General features: G+C 43.0%; 1 protein-coding gene across 8 annotated transcripts in view; it reads left to right on the forward strand.

Annotated features, from left to right (window-relative positions):
- LOC129855654 (discs large homolog 1-like protein) overlaps positions 1-21460 on the forward strand; it is a 203074-nt gene that overhangs the window by 104344 nt on the left and 77270 nt on the right. For 4 of the 8 annotated variants that reach the window (XM_055923540.1, XM_055923542.1, XM_055923538.1 and 1 more), the window contains 5 exons: positions 272-322; positions 8344-8468; positions 13231-13400; positions 13951-14087; positions 21281-21425. In XM_055923540.1, the coding sequence (XP_055779515.1) occupies positions 272-322; positions 8344-8468; positions 13231-13400; positions 13951-14087; positions 21281-21425 (628 nt within the window). Of the gene's footprint in view, positions 1-271; positions 323-8343; positions 8469-13230; positions 13401-13465; positions 13512-13570; positions 13594-13948; positions 14088-21280; positions 21426-21460 lie in introns of those variants that run through there. The other 4 variants (XM_055923541.1, XM_055923539.1, XM_055923545.1 and 1 more) reach the window with 3 other exon arrangements.

Consider the following 21460-nt stretch of genomic DNA (forward strand, 5'->3'; position numbering starts at 1 on the left):
TGTTACTTGGATTAAATGTCAGGAATTGTGAAACTGAGTTTAAATGTATTTGGCTAAGGTGTATGTAAACTTCCGACTTCAACTGTACCTAGTCTCTCACACCTCTTTCTTTAACACCTCCAATTTGGGTTTTGAGGAATAGTGTGCCATCAAAATGAGACGTGCAGTGGGAAAGACGTTTGATCTTTCCATAGGCACCCTCTCCTGGGCCAATGGAGACAGCTCTCTTATGATCCCCACGATACTGATTGGCTGATGTCTTGTCTTTCAGGTGAATGGAACAGAAGCAGATTATGAGTATGAGGAGATCACTCTGGAACGGGTAAGTAGGAGCAAACCCCTCATACATGGCTAATGTTTTCATAAAATAGGTGTTTCTAAAATTAAAGAGCCAATCACCAGTTGAAACAATAACAAAGTGAATTCCCTGCCACTGATTTGGTAAAAAGCTGAGGGATGTGGCTGGAGAAATGTAGTCACTCTCAAATTCATAGACAGAGCTAGGGATGACCATTCATGATATCACAATTATAGGTTTAACCATGTTTTAAGGCTATACATTGTATGTTTACATTTACTTCGTTTTCAAAAATTGGAGTAAAACAAGCCTCTATTTATGATGGGGTATTCAAAGCTCATGAGGCATTTGTAAGTTATATTCTTTAAGAATCAATGGGTACATATCATTAATTTGTAAGTCCAAAAATGGATGTAGCAACTGCTGATTGTCCCATTTAAGGTTCTAATGTAAATTAAAGGTTTAAAATAAATTGAGGGTCTATATTTAAATGTAAAGGTTGAAATTTTTATAAAAATTAATTTAAAAAGGTTAAACCATGCGAGATAGAGTGGGGCAAAAATGTATTTAGTCAGCCACCAATTGTGCAAGTTCTCCCACTTAAAAATATGAGAGAGGCCTGTAATTTTCATCATAGGTACACTTCAACTATGACAGACAAAATGAGAAAAAGAATCCAGAAAATCACATTGTAGGATTTTTTTATTAATTTATTTGCAAATGATGGTGGAAAATAAGTATTTGGTCACCTACAAACAAGCAAGATTTCTGGCTCTCACAGACCTGTAACTTCTTCTTTAAGAGGCTCCTCTGTCCTCCACTCGTTATCTGTATTAATGGCACCTGTTTGAACTTGTTATCAGTATAAAAGACACCTGTCCACAACCTCAAACAGTCACACTCCAAACTCCACTATGGCCAAGACCAAAGAGCTGTCAAAGGACACCAGAAACAAAATTGTAGACCTGCACCAGGCTGGGAAGACTGAATCTGCAATAGGTAAGCAGCTTGGTTTGAAGAACTCAACTGTGGGAGCAATTATTAGGAAATGGAAGACATACAAGACCACTGATAATCTCCCTCGATCTGGGGCTCCACGCAAGATCTCACCCCGTGGGGTCAAAATGATCACAAGAACGGTGAGCAAAAATCCCAGAACCACACGGGGGGACCTAGTGAATGACCTGCAGAGAGCTGGGACCAAAGTAACAAAGCCTACCATCAGTAACACACCACGCCGCCAGGGACTCAAATCCTGCAGTGCCAGACGTGTCCCCCTGCTTAAGCCAGTACATGTCCAGGCCCGTCTGAAGTTTGCTAGAGAGCATTTGGATGATCCAGAAGAAGATTGGGAGAATGTCATATGGTCAGATGAAACCAAAATATAACTTTTTGGTAAAAACTCAACTCGTCGTGTTTGGAGGACAAAGAATGCTGAGTTGCATCCAAAGAACACCATACCTACTGTGAAGCATGGGGGTGGAAACATCATGCTTTGGGGCTGTTATTCTGCAAAGGGACCAAGACGACTGATCCGTGTAAAGGACAGAATGAATGGGGCCATGTATCGTGAGATTTTGAGTGAAAACCTCCTTCCGTCAGCAAGGGCATTGAAGATGAAACGTGGCTGGGTCTTTCAGCATGACAATGATCCCAAACACACTGCCCGGGAAACGAAGGAGTGGCTTCGTAAGAAGCATTTCAAGGTCCTGGAGTGGCCTAGCCAGTCTCCAGATCTCAACCCCATAGAAAATCTTTGGAGGGAGTTGAAAGTCCGTGTTGCCCAGCAACAGCCCCAAAACATCACTGCTCTAGAGGAGATCTGCATGGAGGAATGGGCCAAAATACCAGCAACAGTGTGTGAAAACCTTGTGAAGACTTACAGAAAACGTTTGACCTCTGTCATTGCCAACAAAGGGTATATAACAAAGTATTGAGAAACTTTTGTTATTGACCAAATACTTATTTTCCACCATAATTTGCAAATAAATTCATTAAAAATCCTACAATGTGATTTTCTGGATTATTTTTCTTCTCATTTTGTCTGTCATAGTTGAAGTGTACCTACGATGAAAATTACAGGACTCTCTCATCTTTTTACGTGGGAGAACTTGCACAATTGGTGGCTGACTAAATACTTTTTTGCCCCACTGTATGTCATTTATATTTTCATAGTGTTATCCGGCGCTCTTAGTCTTACTATTTTGTTGAAAACGCTGTGTGTCAGGGAGCAGGGAGAGGAGAGAGGATGGAGAGGGGGGAGAGGAGCAGGGAGCTGTTTCTGTGCCTGCCTGTAAGACTGCAGGGCCCTCTTCTCTTTTCTTTCTGCTGTGACCTGATTCAGCCACGATCGGCGCTTGCATCATTAACTCTACATCAACTTCACCGTTAAAGACAGTGAGACACACATCAGAGACACACCACCCCTAACCACAACCACACACTGAGTCTTAGTGTAGGCAATAGAGTCAGGCCCTGGCCCTATACTACTGCTCTTAAATGTCACCGACCGCCTTGATTCAGTCTTATGTAGCATTGGATAAAAGCAGAGACACAGAGCTACAAAATGGTATATCATACACTGCATTTGAGGAACAATGGGAAAGTCATTCTGCTTTGAAAGTTGATAAACTTGTAACCTCACTTTTGAGAAAATGGCCTTTCAATGTTTTGGTACCAACTGGAGAGCACTTCTTTGTCTACACCTATTCAACATTGTTCACACCTTAAGCTTTAGCTCCACCCATCTCCTTAAGGGTTGATCTGAGCATTCTGTACTAACAATAGCAGTCAAGCTCCCAAGCTAACTGGACAACTTGCTAGCTACTTCCAGACACAAATGAGAGGACAGCTCACTGAACGCTACTCACCCTGGCAGAGCTGGTTAGGCTGTTTTTATTTTATCCAGAGCGTTGGCCTCTGCAACTGTGCTGTCAGATTGTCCGTCGTAAATTCAGAGCGTTTCACTTTCGGAATGTTCAGAGCATACACTGGACGCTCTGAAAGAGGAGTAGGGTTGATCCGAGCATTCTGACCTCACAATGGCAGTCAAGCACCCAAGCTAACTGGCTAACATTGGCTAGCTTGCTAGCTACTTCTAGACACAAATGAGAGAACATCCCACTCTGACCATTTTACTCACCTTAGCAGAGCTGGTTAGGTTTTTTTTCATGTTATCCAGAGCATCGGTGACTGTAACTGGGCTGCTGGCAACAATTGAATTACACTTTTCTGACGACGCTTACTGACACCGGCCATATACAACGGGGGTTGAGCGTTCGTAAATTCATCAGTTATTCCGCGCTCTGGCACACTCAAACGAGAGTGCTCTAAAATCGGAGTAGAGGGCCAGACTGAATTTACAGTCACACCCAAAACAGTTATTTGCATTTCCTTGTCTTTTGTTAAAACATGTAGCTAGCTAGGTAAACAATGAACCATAATCCCAACTCATGACATTTACTACGCTGCATGAATCTGCAGGTAGCTAACCAACCAGGATCAATATTAGCTAGCTAACATTAGGCTATAACTAGCCAAGCAAATGGCTCTGAGATACGAATAATAAGATCATCCATGTAACGTTAGCTAGCGAGCCAGCCAGCTAACATTAGCTAGCTAGCTAACATTACACTAACTCGGAATTAAAACAATTTTCTGTCAAAATTAGAAATGTGTAATATCTCAATGTACTATCTTACCCGTATACATCATGGTTGGACGCTTCTCCCTGTCACGGATGCCATGCATGGTTGCCCTTAGTTTGAAGATGTAATCCGGAGACAGGTGTTTTCTCCATCTCCTTAGCTATCATACTCTAATTCCACTGATTTCAAAACTCTGTTCTCCAGAAAGTGGGAAGCAAGACTTATGGAGTTCCACTAAGCAATAAAAAAAAGTTAGACTGGATTAGACAGGATTACCTACACATACTAACCAGCTCAAATAGACAGAAGCGTGCTATATGGCAGACCAATCCGAACTCATCTCTCGGCATGTCCAGCCCACTCATATTCTCAGCCAATCATGGCTAGCGGGAAGGTTGCCTGGCCTTTTCTGTGGCTAAACCAACTAGGCTTGTAATTTAACAATTGTATTCATATTTACAGATGGCATACAAGTTTGTTATTAAGACAAAGTTGAAAGTTCAAATGTTCCAGAAGGCATTTCTGCCAAATAAAAATGCCTTTTGATAAAAACAAAAAAAGATTACGTTCAAATTGCTCTTGTGTTACGTAGTGACCTGCGACATAGGCCTAGTTTCCTGAAACGGTTCACAAATACACACTACTACACTGCTATGTTATTCGGCCAAGCTAGATTGCGAGTATTGTGAGCCTTGCTGGCTGTTCGGAGATCGGAGTGCCCCTTGTCTGATGCGTGGGTGAATGGGGTGGGAGATTGGCGCCATCTTACATCCAAAATAGCATGTCACGAGACATCCCAGATTCACATGGGTGTCCTTTGTATATGACCAATGGAAGCCCAATGGCACTATTGACGCAGAGATGGAGGGAGGCGTGTGTACGAAGCAAATTTCTGGCGACAGGTGTTGGAGCGCATAGCTAATCTCACACTTGCATCATGTAATTTGGCTTTCAGAGGGCACCGTGAAAAGCTGGGGCAGTCCAACAGTGGGAATTTTCTCAGTGTAATTGAACTGCTGTCATTTTACGACCAAGTTCTGAAATAACTTTTAGAACGCCCGCATGATCCGTTAACTATCTCAGTTAACTATCTTTTTATATTATTATGGACACCACACCGGATGTGTCCAAAGTAGACCAGTTAAGCCAAGTTTATCGCTATGTGAGAGTGATAAGGGATGCAAATAATGTCGCCACAGATCTGACCATCACAGAGTCGTTTTTTGGGATTTCTGAAGACTTCAACATAAAATCCTGGGCAGCATATAGGATAATGTGCTGAATATTTCAAAATGGCGAGAGCAGGGGTATGATGGAGCTGCTAACATGAGCGGGGTCTATTCGGGTGTGCAGGCCAGAATATCAGAAAAAGAGCCGCTTGCTGTTTATGTGCATTGCGCAGCGCACCATCTTAACTTGGCTCTCAACGACTGTCAAAAATGTGCCAGAGATGAAACAGTTTTATGATACTGTTGAACTGTTATACACCTTCTTCGGGCATAGCATGAAGAGACGGTCAGTGTTGAGTGGTGCATTTTATTTTGCATCAGAAAAAGAAAGTGTAACTCTAAAACGACTGTGTCCCACCCGCTGGTCATCTAGACATGATGACCGCCCTGAGATACAGATATGTGGACGTAATGAAGGCCCTCACCAAGATTGTGCTTTTACGTCACAAGAAGGACGAGAGGGATGATGCAGCAGCACTGAAAAAGAAATGTTTTTTAGACTAAGGTTTTAGAAAATGTGAACGTCATCTCCAAAATGCTACTGGCCAAAGACACAGACCTGCACAGAGCAGTCAGCCTTCTCAAGGACATGATAGAGGTCCTGTCCGGATTCCGACAGGATTTTGAGGCCAAAGTCACTGCAAAGACCCTTGCCGACTAATAGGGAGCTCAGAACGCATTTGAAGACACTCGGAGAAGGAAGGCAATGCATCATTTTGATGAGCGACTGTCGAGCGACTGTCTGATGGGAGAGAAGTTTTAGAGTCAACATCTTTAATGCAAACCTTGACAGCGTTATCCACCAGCTGTCAACAGATGTAAAAGTCTGCGGGCAACATCGAGTCTGTTTGACTCCATGCACCCCACTACCCTGGCCAACGCAGATGATGATGCGCTCTACGAGACACCCAGCCAGCTGGCAGAACATTACAGAAAATATACAAAGGGGCAAGCTTCCCTGGCCAATTACTCTCTTGCAGGGCCTGTTTTAAGAAGGAAATGGCAAAGCACACTACAGTGAGAGACCTGGCCAAGATGACCATTGTAGATTACAATTCGGTCACTGCTACATTTGGGGAAGTAGTTACAGCGATGCTCATTTTTATGACTGCATGCAATGGTAGCCTGTGCCGAGCGCCCCTTTTCCAAACTGAAAATAATTCAGTCATACCTGAGGAGCAACATGGGACAGGAGAGACTGAGTGGGTTGGCCATTCTGTCCATTGAAAACACCAGGGCCAGGACCATGGATTTGAATGCCATAGTCGACGACTTTGCAGAGAGCAAGATCTGTCGAATGCCAATCAAATGAGTGAGTAAGCTTATGTTTTTTTACAGGGCAGGCTACCCAGACAGTCTATATAAATCAAGCTTCATTGAGATTAGTTTACATTGCTTGTCAATCTACGACTATGTCTTTGGAAACCATGTTCTGGTGCGCGGCCGCTGAGCCATTTCAATGTCATCAAAGCCTATGCGTTTAACTAGGCTATAAGAATAATAGTAAGCATCATATACTGTTAAAATACATGCTGCCATTTAAGCAATATGTTTGAATGCTCCACTTGATCGATTTTCTGGTGTTTTTGCTATAGGCCTCTGTGGGAGGAAGACCATTTGAAATACCGGTATGTCAGTTTTCCCGCCGTGCATACCTTCAGCGAGCATGTACTGGGTCATTAGCTGTGTTGCAGTGTTTCTGTCAAGAGATTGATCTATATATGTATGTTTTATAATATAGGCTATTGCCTATTATTTGCAGATAAAATAGGGTGTTTTTTTGATCGCTTTGTGCTTTCCGTGGTGCTGATCGGGTTTATTTCTGACCGCTGTCCATGGTGCTGAATGTATTGGCTATATTGCGGCTTCTCTGGTAACAGCTTCAAATGTGCCTTAGATTAGGTTCTGCTCTGCTGTTACAATGCTTAGTAATATTAACACACAGCCTTATCAACACAATTATTTACATTTTAAGGGAAATATAGGGGGTATAGGGGCCCGTAATTTTTTGGGGAACCTCGGGCCCATCATGATTAAGCTAAGCTACTGGTCCTAGCTATGGAGTTTAATATAATACCGTATAAGTAATATAGCCTGTTTTTTTCATTATTTGAAGTAGACGTGGAGATATATACTTACAGTATATACCTCAGATCAAATTATGAAATACAAATGATGGAATAGAAATGTTTTATAATTATATTTTAAATTAACTGAACAGTATACTCAATGTTGTACTTGAATGACATTGGAGTGCATTACCGTTCAAAAGTTTGAGGTCACTAAGAAATGTCCATGTTTCTGAAAGAAAAGCCATTTTTTTGGGTCCATAAAAATAACATAAAATTGATCAGAAATACAGTGTAGACATTGTTAATGTTATAATTGACTATTGTAGCTAGAAACGGCTGACTACATAGACGTACAGATGCCCATTATCAGCAACCATCACTCCTTTGTTCCAGTGGCACGTTGTGTTAGCTAATCCAAGTTTAGCATTTTTAAAAGCTAATTGATCATTAGACAACCCTTTTGCAATTATGTTAGCACAGCTGAAAATGGTTGTCCTGATTAAAGAAGCAATACAACTGGCCTTCTTTAGAGTAGTTGAGTATCTGGAGCGTCAGCATTTGTGGGTTCGATTACAGGTTCAAAATGGCCAGAATTACAGGCTCAAAATGGCCAGAAACAAAGACTCTTCTTCTGAAACTCATCAGTCTATTCTTGTTCTGGGAAATGAAGTCTATTCCATGTGAGAAATTGTCAAGAAACTGAAGATCTCATACAACACTGTGTACTACTCCCTTCACAGAACAGCACAAACTGGCTCTAACCAGAATAGAAAGAGGAGTGGGAGGCCCCGGTGCACAACTGAGCAAGAGGACAAGTACATTAGAGTGTCTAGTTTGAGAAACAGACGCCTCACAAGTCCTCAACTGGCAGCTTCATTAAATAGTACCCGCAAAACACCAGTCTCAATGTCAACAGTGAAGGGATGCTGGCCTTCTAGGCAGAGCTGCAAAGAAAAAGCCATATCTCAGACTGGCCAATAAAAATAAAATATTAAAATTGGCAAAAGAACACAGACACTGGACAGAGGAACTCTGCCTATGACATGTAACAGTTGATTTGAACCAAACCCGTTTCTCTCTTCTGCCCCTCTATGTAGGGTAACTCGGGGTTGGGCTTCAGTATTGCAGGGGGGACAGATAACCCCCACATTGGAGAAGACCCCAGTATCTTCATCACCAAGATCATCCCTGGAGGAGCTGCAGCTCAGGACGGAGGCCTCAGGTTGGTAACACCAACCTGTATGTATGGTTACATGATCCCAATCGCATTTCAGCCTATGAACTGAATCACATTGCAGCTTATGGGTCCAAGGTGTGAATCATGTTAACTGACTCCTGTTGATTCTCCCTGTGGAGTAAATGACTAATGTATTTGATTCTCCTGGCTGCAGAGTGAATGACTGATGTTTTTGACTAACCTGGCTGCAGAGTGAAAGATTTATGCATTTGACTCTTCCTGCAGAGTTAATGACTGATGTATCTGACCAAGGGTGAATGTAGAATTAATTTATTCCTGGTATGCGACCTCCTATGTGTGCATGCGGATGCACCCAAAAAATGTACTGGCATAACAGGCCTGGCCCTGGACGTTCTGCCGTCCATGCGTGACAAAACATTGCCACCCCCCTCCTATCCACGCTGAACTAGAAAGGTGTACAGCAGAGGTCGGCGAATGGTTTGGCCCTGGGCAAAAACATTTTTTTCTTCTAATAGTCGGATGAACAGAACATAATAGCAGCCCAATTCATATGCCTATGCTACAAACTAAAACATTTTTAACACATCTGGTTAGTCAGCTCAATGTCAGTTGTTGTCAATGTCAATGTCAGTTCAATGTCCGTAACATATTTTCACTGATTGCACTGATAAAATTACAAATGTCTCTATTAAATTTGTTTTTTATATTTCTTTGTGCGCTGAATGGGGAAAAACTGCTTGCAATCAAGAGAAAATGTCTCTCAGAAAAAGTCTCATTAGAAAGGTGGATAATGGCCTCCCGGGTGGCGCAGTGGTCTAGAGCCACCAGAGTCTCTGGGTTCGAGCCCAGGCTCTGTCGCAGCCGGCCGCGACCGGGAGGTCCGTGGGGCGAGGCACAATTGGCTTAGCGTCGTCCGGGTTAGGGAGGGTTTGGCCGGTAGGGATATCCTTGTCTCATCGCGCTCCAGCGACTCCTGTGGCGGGCCGGGCGCAGTGCGCGCTAACCGAGGGGGGCAGGTGCACGGTGTTTCCTCCGACACATTGGTGCGGCTGGCTTCCGGGTTGGAGGCGCGCTGTGTTAAGAAGCAGTGTGGCTTGGTTGGGTTGTGCTTCGGAGGACGCATGGCTTTCGACCTTCGTCTCTCCCGAGCCCGTACGGGAGTTGTAGCGATGAGACAAGATAGTAATTACTAGCGATTGGATACCACGAAAATTGGGGAGAAAAGGGGATTTAAAAAAAAGAAGAAAAAAAAAGAAAAAAAAGAAAGGTGGATAATGAAAATAGAATTTTCAGGGAAGAATGGACTGAGAAATAGGCATATTTCTCCAATGTCAAACCAGAGTTTCTTGTTTGCAAATAATTAAATATTATGAATTTAAACATGGCAATTTCAAAGGTTACCTTTTCACCCAATTGTAAGCTTCAACTGTTGGCTACTCGTCCGTTGCTTAACCCAACAACAGAAGTGCCCATTAACCTGCCCATTACCATCGATATCGCGGTGGAGTGAGTCGAGAGTTTCAAGTTCCTTGGTGTCCACATCACCAACAAACTATCATGGTCTAAAACACACCAAGATAGTCGTGAAGAGGGCACGACAACCCCTTTTCCCCCTCAGGAGACTAAAACGATTTGGCCTGGGTCCCCAGATCCTCAAAAAGTTCTACAGCTGCACCATCGAGAGCATCTTGAACTGTTCCATCACCACCCGGTATGGAAACTACTCGGCATCCGACCGTAAGGCACTACAGAGGGTAGTGCTTACGGCCCAGTAAATAACTGGGGCCAAGCTTCCTGCCATCCCGGACTTATATACTAGGCGGTGTCAGAGAAGGCCCAAAGAATTGTCAAAGACTCCAGTTATCCAAGTCATAGATTGTTCTCTCTTCTACCGCACCACTGCGACCTGTATACTCTCGTTGGCTGTTCCTCACTACATATTTGTTGCTAAACCCACTGGCTCCAGGTCATCTAAGTCTTTGCTAGGTAAAGCTCCTTCTTATCTCAGCTCACTGACCACCATAGCAACACCCACCCATAGCACGCGCTCCAGCAGGTATATTTCTCTGGTCATCCCCAAAGCCAACACCTGCTTTGGCCAACTTTCCTTACAGTTCTCTGCTGCCAATGACTGGAACAAATTGCAAAAATCACTGAAGTTGGAGACTTATATCTCCCTCACTAACTTTAAGAGTCAGCTGTCAGAGCAGCTTACCGATCGCTGCAGCTGTACACAGCCCATCTGTAAATAGCCCATCCAACCAACTACCTACAGTACCTCATCCCCATATTTGTTTTAGTTTTTCTGTTCTTTTGCACACCAGTATTTCTACTTGCACATCCTCATCTGCACATCTATCACTCTGGTGTAAATTGCTGAATTGTAATTACTTCGCCACTATTGGCCTATTTATTGCTTTACCTCCTTACTTCATTTTGCACACACTGTATACAGAGTTTTATATTGTGTTATTGACTGTACGTTTGTTAATCCCATCTGTAACTCTGTGTTGTTTTTGTCGCACTGATTTGCTTTATCTTGGCCAGGTCGCAGTTGTAAATGAGAACTTGTTCTCAACTGGCCTACCTGGTTCAATAAAGGTGAAAAATAAATAAATAAGATTTAATAAATATTTTCTTAACTCTTTGAACTGCATTGTTGGTTAAGGGCTTGTAAGTAAGCATTTCACGGTAAGGTGTGCCGTGAATTTGTATTTTTGTATTTGTATTTGGCGCATGTGACAAATACAATCTTATTTGATTTTGATTTGAATTGAACGCTTTATCTGGATACTTTTTATTGATTTCTAAATATAAAGCTAACAATAAGTATCCTTTTTGCCATTGTCTTTAAGAAAGGGTATGGCATACCCTCACTCAATTTGAGTTCTGTTTTTAAACGAACACACCAAGCCCTTCCTAGATACCCAGATAGAGGTATTTTAGGAGTGCATGGTGACAGTATTGGAGGATTTGGCTATACCGACAAAATCTATGTGTAACAGTATAACTTTAGTCCGTCCCCTCGCCCCGGGCGCGAACCAGGGACCCTCTGCACACATCAACAACAGTCAGCCACGAAGCATCGTTACCCATCGCTCCACAAAAGCCGCGGCCCTTGCAGAGCAAGGGGAACCACTACTTCAAGGTCTCAAAGCGAGTGATGTCACCGATTGAAACGCTATTAGCGCACACCACCGCTAACTAGCTAGCCATTTCACATCGGTTACATTCACCCCCCTTTCGACCTTCTCCTTTTACGCTGCAACCAGTGATCCGGGTCACGGCACCAATGTAACAGTATAACTTTAGTCCGTCCCCTCGCCCCGACCTGGGCGCGAACCAGGGACCCTCTGCACACATCAACAACAGTCACCCACAAAGCATCGTTACCCATCACTCCACAAAAGCCACAGCCCTTGCAGAGCAAGGGGAACCACTACTTCAAGGTCTCAAAGCAAGTGACGTCACCGATTGAAAGGCTATTAGCGCGCACCACCGCTAACTATATAGCCATTTCACATCTGTTACATATGCATAGCATAATTGCGTTCATCAAACAGGTAAACCAACCTCTTATTTTTGTAGGAAAGAGTAGGCTTCAACAAAGTCATCTTGTTGTTAGTGAAGTCGAATTAAAATTAAGACAATTGTTGAAATGAATTACTTTCAGCACCATTTGCTGTCCACGTCTGTTTGATTATGCCGCAGCCACACAAAAGCTGATGTCTTCTCCTGTGCTCTCTCTCCTCAATAATAAGTTAATGATTGAAAAGGTGTCTCGTGAAATTGTAATACATTTGGTCTCGAATCTATGGGCTACAGAAAACCACATAGGCTACTACTCTTTCTGCCGTAGGCTATATTAATTTGATGGAGCGTGGTGGAGCGCCTCGGCGCTGAGTCTCTCCCACGGCACCCTGGAGAGGTGCGCTGGGCATGGATAAGCTAAATATTTTGCACCCCTGCCTTTGGCAAAGTGGGCTCTGCTTATAACGGGGCGGCATCAACACTCACCTACTGTAAATAGCCCTCATGTCACTGGGTGAGAGAAGTTATCATTGTTTTTGGGCAGAATAATATGAGGTGTTATGTGTTGTTGGAGGTGCGTCTTGGTCAGTTCAGCTCGGAAAATGCCGCCTTGGAATCAGGATCCATATTAGGCAGGATATTGGGCATATTAGGCATATTAGGCAGGATCCATATGAATTCAATAACATTTCTGTGGGCCTAGTCATAAAGATTTGTCATTTAACCTTTATTGTGGCATAAACACAATCAGTCATGATGTTTTCATCTGGCTGTCAAACAATCACTTCAAATGGCTCCTTTACTAGGCTACCCGCAACCATTCATCCACTCGCAACATATTTCCAGCCTCCAAATAGTGAAATGACATTTGGTGATTGTCATTAGGCCAGAATCAATGCCTCCACTGCTGTCCGCACTCATTTCTGCCTTGGCATATTTCAGTGTTCTCGTCTAACCACATCGCATTTTGGAGCATAGGATATACTCTAGGCCGACCACCCATTTTCAAGTCTATTCACTCATATTAATTAATGCTTCTGCCATATGGTAATGATAGATAATGGCGTAATAGCCTACAGTTTTATTGACATTTTGTTTTCATTATTGTGATAGGCTCATGTTTTACCTGTACAGAATACCCCCCCTATTTATTTTGCCGTGATGCTGTACAGGACCATACCGCCTTACTTTCACCCCTATATCTGACTCCTCTGGCTGCAGAGTTAATGACTGGTGTGTTTGACACTTCCTGCAGAGTGAATGACTGCATCTTGAGAGTAAACGAGGCAGACGTGAGGGATGTGACCCACAGTAAGGCGGTGGAGGCCCTAAAAGTGGCCGGCTGCATCGTCAGGCTCTACGTCCGCAGGAGAAAAGCCCTCTCAGAGAAGATGATGGAGCTCAAACTAGTCAAAGGTCCTAAAGGTAAGAACCATGGAGCTCAAACTAGTCAAAGGTCCTAAAGGTTAGAAAACCATGGAGCTCAAGCTAAAGGTAAGATAACCATGGAGCTCAAACTAGTCAAAGGTCCTAAAGGTAAGATAACCATGGAGCTCAAACTAGTCAAACGTCCTAAAGGTTAGAAAACCATGGAGCTCAAACTAGTCAAAGGTCCTAAAGTTTAGAAAACCATTGACCTCAAAGCAATTAAACGGTCCTAAAGGTAAGGGAGATTAAAGCTAGACACAGTGATATGATATCATCGTACATCGCGGGGTGACTTCCTATACATAAGTCTACCTTAAAATGTGTTGAGTTGATGGATAACTTTATGATGCTTGTTGTTGACACTCTGTGGCCATTGTGCTCCAGGTGATACCCTCTGAATGACCCCCCATGAGAGGATTAATATAGTTTCAATACGGTTTTATTGTTGTAATACACTCCCCCCACTCCCCTTCTCTCTCTCCCTCTCTTTACCCTTCTCTTTTCCCTTTCTCTCTCTCACTCTTTTCCTCCCTTACTCTGTCTCCAGGGCTAGGGTTCAGTATTGCGGGGGGAGTGAGGAACCAGCACATTCCAGGCGACAACAGCATCTTTGTCACCAAGATCATTGAGGGAGGGGCTGCACACAAAGACGGGAGGTTGCAAATAGGAGACAAACTATTGGCTGTAAGGACCTAACACAGTACTGTAACTTCATCTTCTCCTTACTGAAAGACAGTACCCACTGGGCACAGACGTCAGTTCAATGTCTAGTTTTGAATAACATTTAATTGAGTTGTCAACTGACGTGAATTCAACCTGAAATCAACAACAAAAAAATGAACCATGTCATTGGATTTAGGTTTAAAGTTGTGGTCCTCTGTAGTTCAGTTGCAATGGCAGGATAGTGGGTTTGATTCCCGGGATCACCAATATGTAAAATGCACACATGACTGTAAGTCGCTTTGGATAATAGTGTCTGCTAAATGACATATTATTATTTTTTATTAAGTTGAGGGAAAAACATAGACATTTTCAAAATTCCTTTACATTGATTACTTTTTGCAAATCCAATCAGGTTTCCACGTTGATTCTAGGGCTGGGAATTCCCAGTGACCTCACTATATGATATTCTCACGATACTTAGGTGCCGATATGATATGTATAGCGATTCTCATTATTCTATATACAGTACCAGTCAAAAGTTTGGAGACACGTACTCATTACATGTTTTTTCTTTGTTTGTACTATTTTCTACATTGTAGAATAATAGTGAAGACATCAAACTATGAAATAACACATATGGAATTATGTAACCAAAAAAAAGTGTTAAACATATCAAAATATTTTTTATATTTGAGATTCTTCAAAGTAGCTACCCTTTGCCTTGATTACAGCTTTGCACACTCTTAGCATTCTCTCAACCAGCTTCATGAGGAATGCTTTTCTAACAGTCTTGAAGGAGTTCCCAAAAATGCTGAGCACTTGTTGGCTGCTTTTCCTTCACTCTGTGGTTTCATCTGTGGATTATTGATTTGATAATCCACAGATGAAACAATAACATAATGGTCACCCCTCTTCTGTTTTGGTAAAAAGCTGAGGGATGGGCCTGGAGATAATAGACAGAGCTATGGATGCAAGGACTGGCCATCCATGGTATTAAAATTACTGTTATAACCATGAGGCTATACAGCGTTTGTTTACGATGTTTACAACAAGCTTATATTTTGGGTTCTCTTAGAGAGTGACAGTTGAACTAAGATCATGAGGCTTAAGTTACATTCTTCAAGAATCAATGTGTATATATATATATACACTGCTCAAAAAAATAAAGGGAACACTTAAACAACACAATGTAACTCCAAGTCAATCACACTTCTGTGAAATCAAACTGTCCACTTAGGAAGCAACCCTGATTGACAATAAATTTCACAAGCTGTTGTGCAAATGGAATAGACAAAAGGTGGAAATTAGCAAGACACCCCCAATAAAGGAGTGATTCTGCAGGTGGTGACCACAGACCACTTATCAGTTCCTATGCTTCCTGGCTGATGTTTTGGTCACTTTTGAATGCTGGCGGTGCTTTCACTCTAGTGGTAGCATGAGACGGAGTCTACAACCCACACAAGTGGCTCAGGTAGTGCAGCTCATCCAGGATGGCACATCAATGCGAGCTGTGGCAAGAAGGTTTGCTGTGTCTGTCAGCGTAGTGTCCAGAGCATAGAGGCGCTACCAGGAGATAGGCCAGTACATCAGGAGATGTGGAGGAGGCCGTAGGAGGGCAACAACCCAGCAGCAGGACCGCTACCTCCGACTTTGTGCAAGGAGAAGCACTGCCAGAGCCCTGCAAAATGACCTCCAGCAGGCCACAAGTCTTGCTAATTGCCTATAATTTCCACCTTTTGTCTATTCCATTTGCACAACAGCATGTGAAATTTATTGTCAATCAGTGTTGCTTCCTAAGTGGACAGTTTGATTTCACAGAAGTGTGATTGACTTGGAGTTGCATTGTGTTGTTTAAGTGTTCCCTTTATTTTTTTGAGCAGTGTATATATATCATTTATGAGTTCAAAAATTGATGTAGCAACTACAGATTGACCCTTTAAGTATATCAAAAGTGTGCGAGTTTGAGCCTGTGTCCATTGGGCCTATGGATAAAAAAAAATATCAGCATGAATTAGATTGAGCAATAAAAGCCCCACTTTTATTCAATAGGCTGGGATCCACACCGTGCAGCTGTTGCAAGAGCGCATTTTTTCACTGGCTGTCCACTGGTATCAAAAACAATGATTGATTGGCAGCTTAAACGTCCTCAATTCAATCATTATTGGGTTCAAATACACATTTAGATTTGTGAACAGCCATCCACAACAACCACAATCCTTAAGGCGCAAATAGCTAAATGAGAGAGCAACAGTGTGATTCACATGTAGATATCAATAATAAGTGATATCAGTCATCCTTACCTCCAAGCGTTTATTCAAATTGGATAATCTTTGGATGCCGACAGCAGTCGCACCATTGGAAGACATAGCTTGGACTGTAGCCTACAAAAGCCTATTCCTGCTCTTTTCCCGCGATCCATCAAACCCATTTGGTGTGTCATCAAAGTGGTCTCTGACTTGTGGTCAAACTCGCTCAGGTGGAACAAACTTAAACGTTTGCCTTTTTTCAATGCTGATTTGAATGTCATTGGGAAAACAGAGAAGTGTCATATTTTTTTCACAAACCTTGCTGAATTAAAAGTAATCCTCGAAGTAATCAAATCGTTTTTCAAAAGTATCTAATCGGATTTTTGCAGGTCACGTAACGGATCGCAGTTACCGGTAATCCGTTACTCCCCAACACTGTATATTGCGACTCTATACCGGGATTTTATTGTGATTTGATGTTCCAAAAACATTACTCTCTATATGTCTGCTGCAGAGAGATTAGAGGGAGCATGATCAGCCAGGGAAATAAAAGTGCTGAAAACATTTAAAAAGATGAAGAACAAGCTATGGGATGAAAAATACCAGAGTTTTGACGCAGGTACAGCCAACTAGCGCTAGCTAACGCTTCCTACAGTAGCAAAAAAAACAAATATATGCTTGCTTCAATGTGAGTCAAACCTTTAAAACAGGTTAACACTTGCAAGGCCGCCGGGTCAGACAGGGTACATTCTAAGAGCGTGCGCAGACCAACTTCATGGACATTTTCAATCTCTCCTTGTACCAGTTGGTAATCCCAACATTTCAAGCTGACCACCATTGTCCCTGCTTTCAAGAACTCCAAGTTAATCTGCCTAAATGGTACTATCGCCCTGTGGCACTCACATCTGTAATTATAAAGTGCTTTGAAAGGCTGGTCATGACACACATCAACAGCATCATCCCAGACACCCTGGGCCCACTCCAATTTGCATGCCGCCCCGACAGATCCACAGATGACGCAATCTCGATTGCACATCCCACTGCCCTCTCCCATCTGGACAAGAAGGGAAATAACTATGTGAGAATACTGTTCATAGGCTACATATCAGCATTCAACACCATAGTCCCCTCCAAGCTCATCACCAAGTTCAGGACCCTGGGACTGAATACCTCCATCTGCAATTGGATCCTGGACTTCCTGACATGCCGGTCTGAGGTGGTGAGGGTAGGCAATAACACCTCAGCCATGCTGACTCTCAACACAGGGACCCCTCAGGTGTGCGTCTTTAGTCCCCTCCTGTACTTCCTGTTCACCCACGACTACGTGGCCACACACAACTCCAACACGACGGCGGTAGGCCTGATCACCAATGGCGATGAGACAGCATACAGGGAGGAGGTCAGAGACTTGGCAGTGTGATGCCAGAATAAAAAAAAATCCCTCAACGTCAGTAAGACCAAGGGCTGTAGTGGAGCGGGTCGATAGCTTCAAGTTCCTTGGTGTCCACATCACTAAGGACTTAATATGGTCCACACACACCCGCACAGTTGTGAAGAGGTCACAACAGGGCCTCTTCCCCCTCAGGAGGCTGAAAAGACTTGGCATGGGCCCTCGGATCCACAAAAAATTATACAACTGCACCATCGAGAGCATGTTGACCTTCTGCACCACCGCTTGGTATGGCAAATGCGAAAACCGCTACAGAGGGTGGTCTGGACAGCCCAGTACATCACCTCTATATCAGCTGGGAGGCCCGAATAAGTCACCCTTCTGCTACCATCCGGCAAACGGTATCGGAGCATCGGCTCTCGGACCAACAGGCTCCAAGACAACTTCTACCCCCAAGCCATAAGACTGAAAAATAGTTCATTAAATGGTTACACAGACTATCTGCAACACGATACACTGAGTGTGCAAAACATTAGTAACACCTGCTCTTTCCATGACATAGACTGACTAGGGGATATCCAGGTAAAAACTATGATCCCTTATTGATGACCACTTGTTAAATCCACTTCAATCAGTGTAGATGAAGGGGAGGAGACAGGTTAAAGAAGAATGTTTTGTGTATGTGTGCCATTCATAGGGTGAATAGGCAAGACAAAAGATTTAAGTGCCTTTGGACTGGATATGTTTCAGGTGCACCGGTTTGAGTCTGTGAAGCACTGCAACACTGCTGGGTTTTTCATGCTCAACAGTTTACCGTGTATGAAGAATGGTCCACCACCCAATGGACATCCAGCCAACTTGACAGAACTATGAGAAGCTTTGGAGTCAACATGGGCCAGCATCCCTGTGGAGTCCATAGCAAAATGAACTGAGGCTGTTCTGAGGGAAAAAGGGGGTGCAACTCAATATTAGAAGGTGTTCCTAATGTTTTCTACACTCAGTGTATATACAGTTGAAGTTTACCAACACCTCAGCCAAATACATTTAATCTCAGTTTTTCACAATTCCTGACATTTAATCCTAGTAAAAATTCCCTGTCTTAGGTCAGTTAGGATCGCCACTTTATTTTAAGAATGTGAAATGTCAGAATAATAGTAGAGAGAATGATTTATTTCAGCTTTTTTTTCTTTTATCACATTCCTAGTGGGTCAGAAGTTTACATACACTCAATTAGTATTTGGTAGCGTTGCCTTTAATTTGTTTAACTTGGGTCAAACGTTTCGGGTAGCATTCCACAAGCTTCCCACAATAAGGTGGGCGAATTTTGGCCCATTCCTCCTGACAGAGCTGGTGTAACTGAATCAGGTTTGTAGGCCTCCTTGCTCGCACACGCTTTTTCAGTTCTGCCCACAAATTTTCTATAGGATTGAGGTCAGGGCTTTGTGATGGCCACTCCAATCCCTTGACTTTGTTGTCCTTAAGCCATTTTGCCACAACTTTGGAAGTATGCTTGGGGTCATTGTCCATTTGGAAGACCCATTTGTGACCAAGCTTTAACTTCCTGACTAATGTCTTGAGATGTTTCTTTAATATATCCACATAATTTTCCTGCCTCATGAAGCCCTCTATTTTGTGAAGTGCACCAGTCCCCCCTGCAGCAAAGCACCCCCACAACATGATGCTGCCACCCCCGTGCTTCACGGTTGGGATGGTGTTCTTCGGCTTGCAAGCCTCCCCCTTTTTCCTCCAAACATAACAATGGTCATTATGGCCAAACAGTTCTATTTTTGTTTCATCAGACCAGAGGACATTTCTCCAAAAAGTACGATCTTTGTCCCCAGGTGCAGTTGCAAACCATAGTCTGGCTTTTTTATGGCGATTTTGGAGCAGTGGCTTCTTCCTTGCTGAGCTGCCTTTCAGGTTATGTCGATATAGGACTCGTTTTACTGTGGATATAGAATCTTTTGTACCGGTTTCCTCCAGCATCTTCACAAAGTCCTTTGCTGTTGTTCTGGTATTTATTTGCACTTTTCACATCAAAGTACGTTGATCTCTAGGAGACAGAAAGTGTCTCCTTCCTGAGCGGTATGATGTCTGCGTGGTCCCATGGTATTTATACTTGCGTACCATTGTTTGTACAGATGAACTTGGTACCTTCAGGCATTTGAAAATTGCTCAGAATGATGAACCAGACTTGTGGAGGTCTACAATTTATTTTCTGAGGACTTGGCTGATTTCTTTTGATTTTCCCATGATGTCAAGCGAAGAGGCACTTAGTTTGAAGGTAGGCCTTGAAATACATCCACAGGTACACCGCCGATTGACTCAAATGATGTCAATTAGCCTATCAGAAGCTTCTAAAGCCATGACATAATTTTCTGGAATTTCCCAAGCTGTTTAAAGGCACAGTCATCTTAGTGTATGTAAACTTCTGACCTACTGGAATTGTGATGCAGTCAAATAATGTAACGATTGTCTATTTCGTCCTCCTCAGCGGACGAGGAGAGGCGAGAAGGATCGGACCAATATGCAGAGTGGTTCGTGCTCATGATGATTTATTAAAACCAAAACTGAACACTGAAATACAAAACAATAAACGAAGTGCAGAAAACCGAAACAGTACCGTGTGGTGAAAACACTAACACGGTAGACAAACACCCACAAAACACACGTGAAACCCAGGCTGCCTAAGTATGATTCTCAATCAGGGACAACGATTGACAGCTGCCTCTGATTGAGAATCATACCAGGCCGAACACAAAATCCCAACATAGAAAATCACACATAGACAACCCACCCAACTCACGCCTTGACCAACTAAATAAATACAAAACAAGGGAAAACAGGTCAGGAATGTGACAAATAATCTGTCTGTAAACAATTGTTGGAAAAATTACTTCTGTCATGCACAAAGTAGATGTCCTAACCAACTTGCCAAAAATATAGTTTTTTAACAAGAAATTTGTGTAGTGGTTGAAAAATGAGTTTTAATGACTCCAACCTGAGTGTATGTAAACTTCCGACTTCAACTGTACACACTACACACACTACACTGACACTCACACAAAACCCATACACATTCACTACACACACAGACACGCATACTGACACCACACACACACACACACACACACACACACACACACACACACACACACACACACACACACACACACACACACACACATCATATGCTGCTGCTGCTCTGTTCTTTACTCTTACTCTTATTGCCTATTTTGATGCCTAGTCACTTTACCCTGGCTTTATGTACATTTCTATCTCAAATACCTCACATTTATCTGGTACTCCCTGTATATAGTTTAATTCTTGTGTATTTTATTCCTCTTGTGTTACTATTTTTTGGGGGGGGGGGCTCATAAGCAAGCACTAAAGTCTACACCTGTTGAATTCGGCGCATGTGACAAATACAACTTGATTTGATTCCTTAAAGTACTTAGATTAAGTTTTGTTGTGGCTTGTTCAAAATACCAGCTTGTTTGCCTGCTATGTCAGCTCCTGTATGTAACTAACTGCTGAATGAACTGAAAAGCCAAATGACTACCTCTCTCTCCTTCCAGGTAAACAGCGCTTGTCTCGAGGAGGTGAGTCACGAGGATGCCGTGGAGGCCTTGAAAAACACGCCCGATGTGGTTTACTTGAAAGTGGCGAAGCCCACCAGTGTCTTCATGAACGACAGCTTCGCTCCGTCCGACATCACCAACTGTGAGTGCACACACACACATATGCGTACACACACA

The sequence above is a fragment of the Salvelinus fontinalis genome, chromosome 5 (genome assembly GCF_029448725.1).
Source record: "Salvelinus fontinalis isolate EN_2023a chromosome 5, ASM2944872v1, whole genome shotgun sequence".
NCBI lineage: Eukaryota > Metazoa > Chordata > Actinopteri > Salmoniformes > Salmonidae > Salvelinus > Salvelinus fontinalis.